This window comes from Malurus melanocephalus, unplaced genomic scaffold, assembly GCF_030028575.1.
Source record: "Malurus melanocephalus ecotype Western Australia unplaced genomic scaffold, MMel_1.1 scaffold_7, whole genome shotgun sequence".
NCBI classification, from domain to species: domain Eukaryota; kingdom Metazoa; phylum Chordata; class Aves; order Passeriformes; family Maluridae; genus Malurus; species Malurus melanocephalus.
This window is the reverse complement of record NW_026623239.1, coordinates 2,360,178-2,369,070: the sequence shown is the minus strand read 5'-3', so window position 1 is coordinate 2,369,070 and position 8,893 is coordinate 2,360,178. Positions and strand designations below refer to the sequence as shown.

Sequence of the window (8,893 nt, the reverse complement as noted above, 5' to 3'; positions counted from 1 at the left end):
AAAAAAAAAAAAAAAAAAAAAAAAAACCCACGAGCAGTAGTAGAAGATGATATTAACCTCAACAGAAATCCTGGCAATGATTTGTGTGCCCAGTAACTATGACAGTGTGTGCAGTAATATTTGATCATGAATTGTATTAATTGGCAGAGAGTTAAAGACCTGTGAAGAAACAAGTCTGGAAATTATGCCATTTTTTTGCCTCTCTGATAATTTTTCAATGTCTACAGCAATGGGGAAAGCCATAATTACAACGTATCAGATAAAGATAACTACATAAACTTGTTGCTTTTAATAGTTCTTGGACAGMTAGTGGAAGTCCCAGCCTGTCACGGGGACTACAAACAGAGAAAATAAATACGAGATGTTTCTTATRTGCTACAGGTAATTTCATCATGTAAAATTATCAGACTCCCTATCAATCCTTCAGGAGGCATGTTTTAGAAGTCAGAAAATTGAAGTTGGTGAAAGCCACTGGCATAAATTTGGATACAATTCACCTTAAAGTTGAAAACATTTTAAAATGCGACCGATCAATGGTCTAGAAGGGGCATACTGAAGTTTAAATGAAATTAAATTAGAAATACTGAAGCTTACATTCAATTATTACCKATTAGTATTTTAATCTTAACTCTTTATTTATATATTATGACAGTATCTGAAAACTAACTTTAAAATCCATCATTTCAATCCCATAGCTACTACCACAGACTACCCAAAGCACAGTCACAGTAAGGGAACAATCTTAGTGCATGTACGCTATTGCAGGCTGTTTTTGGTTTGATCAGTGTTTCTCTTCCTTGCTGTTTTCATGCATATTTAACCTGATACTGATATTCAGTAAAATAGGTGGTACATTTTTCTCTATAARTCTGAGCTAAAAATTATTCAGAGAGCAAAGAAATTCCCTCCTTAGATCCACACAGCACTCGGTAGTGCAAATCTGGGGCAAACACCACGAAAAAAAACATAGCATTGTCTATCTTCTATGGCATGTTGCCTGCTTTTCTTACTTCATTTAGCTCTGCCTTTGACTATGATGGTTCTGCCTGTGGCACAACAGAGGGCAGCATCATATGGCATCTGCTATAACTATTATTCRTTCATAATAACTTAACTAGAAGCTTTGGAAGCAGAGAGGCAGTAATTCACAGTAACATTTATGTAGTAAGTCTTGTCCCTGGAATCCGGCCCACCAGAGCTCCCCTCTACATTACACAGCTGATACCCCTGGTTTAACATGCTGGAAGTTTTTTTGCAAAACTTCTTTTAGCAGGATTTTGAAGCAGATGAGATGTTGTACATTGCCTTTGGGGTTTCAGACGTGTTTGCTTCCAACCGTTTTGGTGATCCATTAACTGGACATCACTTCTTTGTAGCAATTAACCTGTTTAATTCTTCCCTTTTTAAAGGGTGGAGAACATGGCCATGCGACTGGAAGAGGTAAATGAGAGGGAGCACTGCATGAAGGCCTCTCTGCAGACTGTGGACATCAGGCTTGCTCAGCTKGAAGACATGATGGGACGAATGGTGACTGCCTTGGAAAAAATGACTGGCATTGAGAGAGGAGAGACAACTAAGATTCGATCCAGGACCTCGTCTGACTGCACTGATGCAGCCTACATTGTGAGACAGAGTAGCTTCAACAGTCAGGAAGGAAATGCTTACAAGCTACAGGAGAGCATTGATCCCACRGGAGAGGAGTCCATGTCCCCAACGTCACCTACCATCATACCCCGCATGCGAAGCCAGTCCTTCTATGCAACAAATGCAAAGGATAAGTGTGGGCTAGAAAAGTTGGAAAGCATTTTTAAGGAAAGGTCTCCAAGCCTGCATCGGGCAATCAGCTCCCACTCAATAGCAAAAGAAGGGAAGGCTCCGTTACCCCCTACCAGCACTTTGTCAATCGCCCCAGACTCCAGAAGACCTTCGTCTTGCATAGACATCTATGTTTCTGCCATGGATGAGATGCATTCTGACACAGAACCTCTCGAGAGCGCCATAAATATTCTTGGTCATGAGGATGCAGCTCTGCAGGCTCACRTAGCCTCTTCCCTTCTAGCTAATAGTGCGTACATCAGCAGTACACCTGGTGAGAAGATCTCTGGCAGGAGTCTTGATTATGAGGAAACCTCTGGAATAGAAACAAGAGCATTTTCTTCAGACTATTCACAAATCACGGATTGCCAAATCCCATGGGATTCAGACCCTCCCTTGTATCATACTTTAGAGCGATCTAAAAGCAGCCGTTACCTGGCTACAACTCCATTTATTCTGGAGGAAACTCCGATTGTGAAATCTCACAGCTTTATGTTCTCTCCTTCTCGAAGCTACTTCAGCAGCCTCGGCATTCCAGTCAAGACCGCAGAGTACACGAGTATTACGGATTGCATAGACACGAGGTGCGTGAGCGCTCCCCAGGCCATTGCGGAGAGGGCCAGCTTCCCTGGAAGTCTCAGGGGCAAAGTGGAGGACTTGGGGTGCTGCCACCCAGAGAGAGAAGCTGAACTAACCCACCCAAGCTCTGATCATGAGGATATTGAGGTCAAAGACAAGAAGGGAGCCCCCTTATCTCCTCAAGACAGCAGCGCTACAACAACTCTGCCCAACAGCATCCCACTTCCAAAAATAGAGCGAGCCAACAGCTACTCTGCGGAGGAGTCCAACACGTTGTATGCACAGCACACACGGAAGAGCTGCTCCATCAGTGACAGACTTGACAGACAGCGAAACACAGCCAGCCTGCGGAACCCCTTGGAGAGGAGCAAGTCCTCCAGGCCAGAGAGCAGAGCGGACAACCTGTCCATGAGGAGACTGTCAAGAACAGGAGCCTTCTGCAGCTTTGAAAGCAAACACAGCTAGGCTTAGACATAGCTCACCAGCAGTCGAAGGGTCATCTGCTCTTCTGTCTGTTTTTCTTAGCGGTATTTTAAAAAGGCCCTTACATCACCCTGTGTCGAGTACAACTGGCATTAGCCACCGGTCGAGGAAGCACATTTTCAATCTCAGCATCACCACTGAGATACTGCGTCTTGACCCAGCTGACATTTGCACTTAAGGAAAAAGGGAGGGATGAAAGCTTTACAAAGACTTCAGCAAACAAGAGAAATGACAAGCCCCTTTTATGAAGTCAGAAGAAATGAATTCATAGGTCCAGATATCTGCCTTTTATTAGAAAACATCCTTAGATGTTTTCTCCCTATTCGAGTTTTTAAGATGCAGGAATTAACTGGCAAAAAAAAGAGATGTACAAATTAGATTTTCTAAACTTCAGTCACAACTTCTTTTTCATCTTTGTCACCATTGTGATGACTGGTGAAAAGCATTTGTTATTTCTGTAAGAACTGGCAGCAAACAAACCTGAAGTCTCCCAAATCCCTTGCATCCCACACTTGTGGAAATGAAGAAAGATGAACACGACAACAACCATAAATGTTCACTTGTCTCCTTTTGTATCAACTTCTAGTGCCACATAAAGTTTATATTTTCAAGAGTGGAAAGGGAAATGAAATGCCTTTTATACTGCAACTTAAATGGAAGAAGAATTTATGTTAAAATATCAGGTCATTTCCTGTATAAAACAGGCATTCTAGATTCTAGCACAGCTGAGCAAGCTCAGGATGAATGTAATTAAGTGGAATAGTATATATTTATTTTTTTACCACATTTGTCATCAATATGTTGTCTCACTAAATCAAAGGACGTGATGAAACTATAAGAATAGGATGATCAGAGCAGAGCATAGTAATAGTGTCCAGTTCTCACTGCTCAGTTTAATTATGTACATAAATTGGGGAGATTTATCCACCATGCTGCTACCAGGTTCTTCTTGCTGTTTCATTTTTCATTCATGAGCTACTGATTTTTCCCATCATTCCCCCATATAAAAATAGATACCTTTTTGTGTGAATATAACTGTGTTTGGACTTTTCAAAGTATACAAGATTTATCAAGAGGTCTGAATCCAGATTCATGTAATTAGACTGAAGCTGCTTGAAGGAAATTATTTTTGGCAGAGGACTGGAAAACACTAATATTTCYATATGCTTCTCAAGGTAAGTTGAAGAACCAAAGTGAAACTGYTAGAGTCTGTAAACAGCAAAAGCCATCAGTTGTGAGTAGGCCTCCACCGTTCATCAGCGTATCACACAGGGAGCATTTTCAGTAGGAGAAAGTGTGTCTGAATGGTGGTGCAGTTACGCGTTTTGGTTGAAGACAGTTGTTACTCCACTGGTCCCCACCCATGTTCCAAGTGACAACATTGTCAACGTGTTTCAGACGTCTCATGGGAAGGTGTCCAGTGTTCACAGGTGGAAGGSTATAAAGAAGACTGGAAAAGGATGGAGAAGCATAAACTGCAGCTGGAAAAAAAATTCACATTCCTATATGAAGGCACAACTTTCAAGCTTTTAACGAGTTGACACTAGTGCTATTGAAAGTTAAAATATCTCTGCAGTTACCTATATCTGTGTAGAACCAGCTCCTTTTTGTAATTGAAAATGAACATTTGTGAGTGGGATACATATTTCACATTATTTAAACAGGAATTGTCTTTTGAGAGCAGCTTTGAGAATGCAAGCTGAGGTTTTCTCGCTGAGTCCTCAATCTGGGAGGCTCTGAGCACCATCTGAGAGTTAAGTCCAAAAGGCAACTAATCCAGACGGAAAAACAATCATCAGCCTCAAGAAAAGAGGCAAAGAAGATGAAAATATTTAGTTAACAAGTCACTACGTTGGAAAGTTCAGGAAACAAGGAAATGCAGCAAGGGGATGTTAAGAACAATGTGTTTCATAATTCCTGCACCAACGTGTTCCTTGCTTTCTTCTATTTGATCAGGCTTTCAAATGAACTAAACTCCACCAAGACACCRTGTTTATGCAATTGCCTTGCAGCCCATGTGCAGCGTTGTGGTCACATGGCGATACCAAGAAAGGTCAGAAACCTTTCTGTGCATTATGAAGCATGCTTGTGGCAGGCTGATTGTTAAACAATAGCAAAATGCCCAAGGGCAAAGGAACTTGTATTTAACAATATGCTTCAAATGTGCCAACCTTCTGTTAGCAGCCTTTTCATAAGGCTTCTCCAAATCTATCTTTCCATGGCGAGTAGAGGGGGATATTCTTGATTTKTTTTCTTTGTTACTTTTATGAATGTCTGCTAAAACTGTTGTGGACTATCATCTTCACCGTGTTACTGGTCTACTCAAGAGGAATTTCAGATTCATTAGAAATTCCTCAACAGCGCTTAGTGAATTAGTTCATGGCATAGGGCTCTCGTCTGGGGTAGATTTCATTGGTTAGTTTGTCAGGGTAAAGAAATTTGCCAAACCCAGAAGCTGTATAAATGTTTAGGTTGCAGCACCTTATTGATCTGGAGCACACATTCCAGGTAAAGTGAAACAGAACACTTTATTTACCTCTTAAAATTTGCCATTATATATAAAATGTAACTTCAGATGTTAAAAGTGTGATTGCAAGATGTCAGAACACTTCCTGAATGTTTCCCATTTATTCTATGATGTGGTGTCTATAGAATATATTATGATGGATGTTAGATTATTTTATTTTCACCTTGTTTTTACACATTGCATCAAACTGCTCCTTCTTGAATTTGATAATAGAACACCCATTTCTTGCAATGGGACCAGGCTTCCCATTCTTGATATTATGACCATTTAGTGAGATAGAAGTCTCATCATCCATCATCATGTAGCTATAGCATGTGCCATATGACGTATTCTGTATCAAAGGATAGCTTATGAAATAGACACAYATATAGTTGTGACATGTGGTAATATTAGTGAACGTTACAGGGCAGTTTTAATATCTCATTACATGGTCTTGTTTGTAAATCTGTAACATTCAATAAAATAGCACATGTTGCATCAAACATTGAGTTCCACTATCCAGTTATTAGCTTACAWATGGGATATGCATTTCTGGTCACAGTGTGTAAGTTTGGTACATTTCGCACATTCCTTTGTATAGGTCCACTTAAATGTCTGTATGAGCTGATGYATAAACCTCTAATGAGCCACTGTGGGCTGTGACAGATGAGTTGTGATGGTGTGAAAGATGAACTGGCATGTTATGCAAAAGATTATAAGATAAATGAACTTTAATAATATTTTGAAACTCAACTGAGCTTAGCTGTTTGTTTACATATGCTGGTTGACTGAGGAAGCAGTGTGCAGTATTTTATAAATATTTTCCTATAGTAATCCATTCTGTTGTTTCCAGTTTAAGTGATTCTATTCTACAGTTGGGGTATACACTTGTCTTAGGTATTGTATTATAGCACATTATTCTTTCACAATAACAGTGTGATATGACTGAAGTAGTTTCCCTTCCTTATGGTCCAGTCTTCTTTTGTGTCAAAGAAAATGCATGCATTGTTCCATGAGTTTCTTTGGACTACTAAGAGACTTAAAATTTTGCTATTGCCTGCCTGTAAAGATGAATCCAGTTAGGAATGAATTCAAACTTTTGGATGTTTACATTATTTCCATTATGTTTGATCTTTAGCAAAGTAAGTGATTTTTTTATTATTTTTAAATTACAATTGTATTTTATGAAATTTGAATACTCAACACAAAATGCGAACCTACAGCAGAGCTCAGACATTTGGCTCTCTCTTTTTTTGGAAGAGATCAGGTGCTACATTATTTTCTTAGCACAAGTGCCAGTTAACAAATGGCAGTGAGGGGATAATTTGAAAATATAACGAAAAACCAAAACATCCATTCATCTACATACACAAATCCCTCTGGATTCCAGACATAGGTTATTTTTTCTTTTTTTTATTTTCCATTTTTAGATTTTTTGGTAAAAAAAATAAAACCAACGAAACTGATTTGTATCTTTTGCGGAAAGGATAGCCTTTTGTCAGGGGATAAATATCTTAGTTAGGTATATTTTTTGTATGAGAAGAAAATKATTTGTTTCTTAGAAACTGTCAGCGCATGGAAAATGCGACTACATGAATAACTGCTCAAAAAAAAATATTAGTGCTGGTAGCAGCACACAGCCTTAGTCCAGTGACTGCAGTGGGTGAAAGCCAGTATCTGTCCTGAGAGCAGAAGTTATCAAAGGTATTAGAGTGAGCCAGTGAAACAAAATTCTCTGTAAACTCATGGTGCAGGTTTTCAAAACAAGCAAAAATGTCTTGTTATGTTGCTCAGGTTAAACACTGAAGAGGATCTGATGATCACCCGAAGGGAAGATGTGAGCTGGTCGTTCCTGGATTTCCCTCAGAATGCTTAAGTAGTTGTGATGACTCTGCCCTGCTTAAAAATGRTAGTATATTTGCATTCTTTGCACAAATACGCATAATTAGTTCAACAAAGGCCACGTTTTCACTTCTGTTGAAAGATACTAGGTCATCTTCTTCAAAAGAAATGGGTAAGATTCCTAGAATGAATTTTCCCTACAACCRCCTCAGATAAAAACACAGTCCAAACTGGGACAAAGTGAAGCACTGGGGGTGTGTGCTCACCTGGTGAAACCCTTCATTAGTCTGTGTGGATTTCACTGTCCTTGCCACACACTGGCATAGGAGCAGTAGGAACAGAGGGATTTTGTTTCTGCACCCTGCTTTGTAGCCAGTCATACCGTGAACGCTACAGGCTTCTCTTCACCATGACTGACTACAGTCATGGTCTTATCAATGCTGGTGCAAATCTGCAGAAATTCCACTGATTTCAGTGGCATACTCTGACTTCTGTCAGGAGATGGATTCATTCTGCATTTCTAACTCAATATTACTTYGAGTCTTGGCATGGATTACACTAAATCATCTTCAGGTTGGAAGTCTAGTGATGGAGCCATTGAGCCAGACTGGTTGTGAAACAGTCTCTGACCTTTTCAWTTTTTTCTGTATGCTTTCAGATCGTTCATAGAGCCACACAATACTTATTTCAAAAGGCCGTTAGATAAAAAGTTTGATTATTAAGTTGCTGCTGTTTCTGCTGCAGGGAAGTGATAACTCTTGTTTATTTTAGTATCTGGGAGGGAGAGGGAAGAGACAGAAGGGGGAATTGGATGTGAAATACTGTTTTATGCCTGCACAAGAAGAAATTGTATTTAAGTGATATCTTTTTACCACCACTGCAGTTGTTGTACATGACGAGAGTCTATTTGCTGCTACTGCTGTCTGGAACAGTGTTTGCAATATTCTATACTAATAGCTASTTAATCGTTTATTATTTGGGCTATCATTTGTAAGTGTATAACAATCATTTATAAAGGGATAAAAATTACTAAAATGTCATTTTAAACAAATTCCTACTAATACAAAGCTTTTCAAGTATGATTTGTCTAAATGTACATAACTAGGGAAAATGGTCCTTTCCAAAGGTCTACTGGATTCACAATGCACTTTTAGACTGTGTTTAGATGCGTAATAAAAAGCAGAAGTTGGCAATTACTACAGTAGAACTTTCTGAAATTTCTGTAACAATTGTTTTGCAATAAAAAAAAGAGATGTAGATCAAAACACCTGTCCTTCTGGAACATTTCTTTATGGTCATTTGCTTTCGAGGCAGATAAAGCAGTGATGCAAAAGCAGGTGCATTTCTCTAAGAACTCTTACTGTTCTAACTTTACAGCTTTAAACAAAACCAAAACATTTACTCTGTTGTGCACAGGCATTTTGAATGTTGCAGTTTATTTCTGCCTCTGAGACCAGAATTCCTTCAGGTGTCCCTTAGTATGGCTAATATCAGAACCGAGACAGTGGGTTTACTTAAAAAGAGGGAATAATTTCTTYGCTTTGTAGCAATCTTTCCAGAAATGGGGGGACATAAGCATCAATTGCAGAGCCTCTCTAAAYTGCATCCTCATAGGCTGGGAGAAGCATGCTCGTTTGTATGACAAATGCTGGCTCATGTAGCTTTAAG

At 39.3% G+C, this 8,893-nt stretch overlaps 1 protein-coding gene across 1 annotated transcript in view; it reads left to right on the top strand.

The window, feature by feature from the left end:
* TRPM3 (transient receptor potential cation channel subfamily M member 3) overlaps positions 1-8,479 on the top strand; it is a 252,210-nt gene extending 243,731 nt beyond the window's left edge. The window contains exon 25 of the mRNA XM_057372497.1: positions 1,410-8,479. Coding sequence (XP_057228480.1) covers positions 1,410-2,859 — 1,450 coding nt within the window. The 3' untranslated portion in view covers positions 2,860-8,479. The remainder of the gene's footprint in view (positions 1-1,409) is intronic.
* Positions 8,480-8,893: the final 414 nt, after the last annotated feature.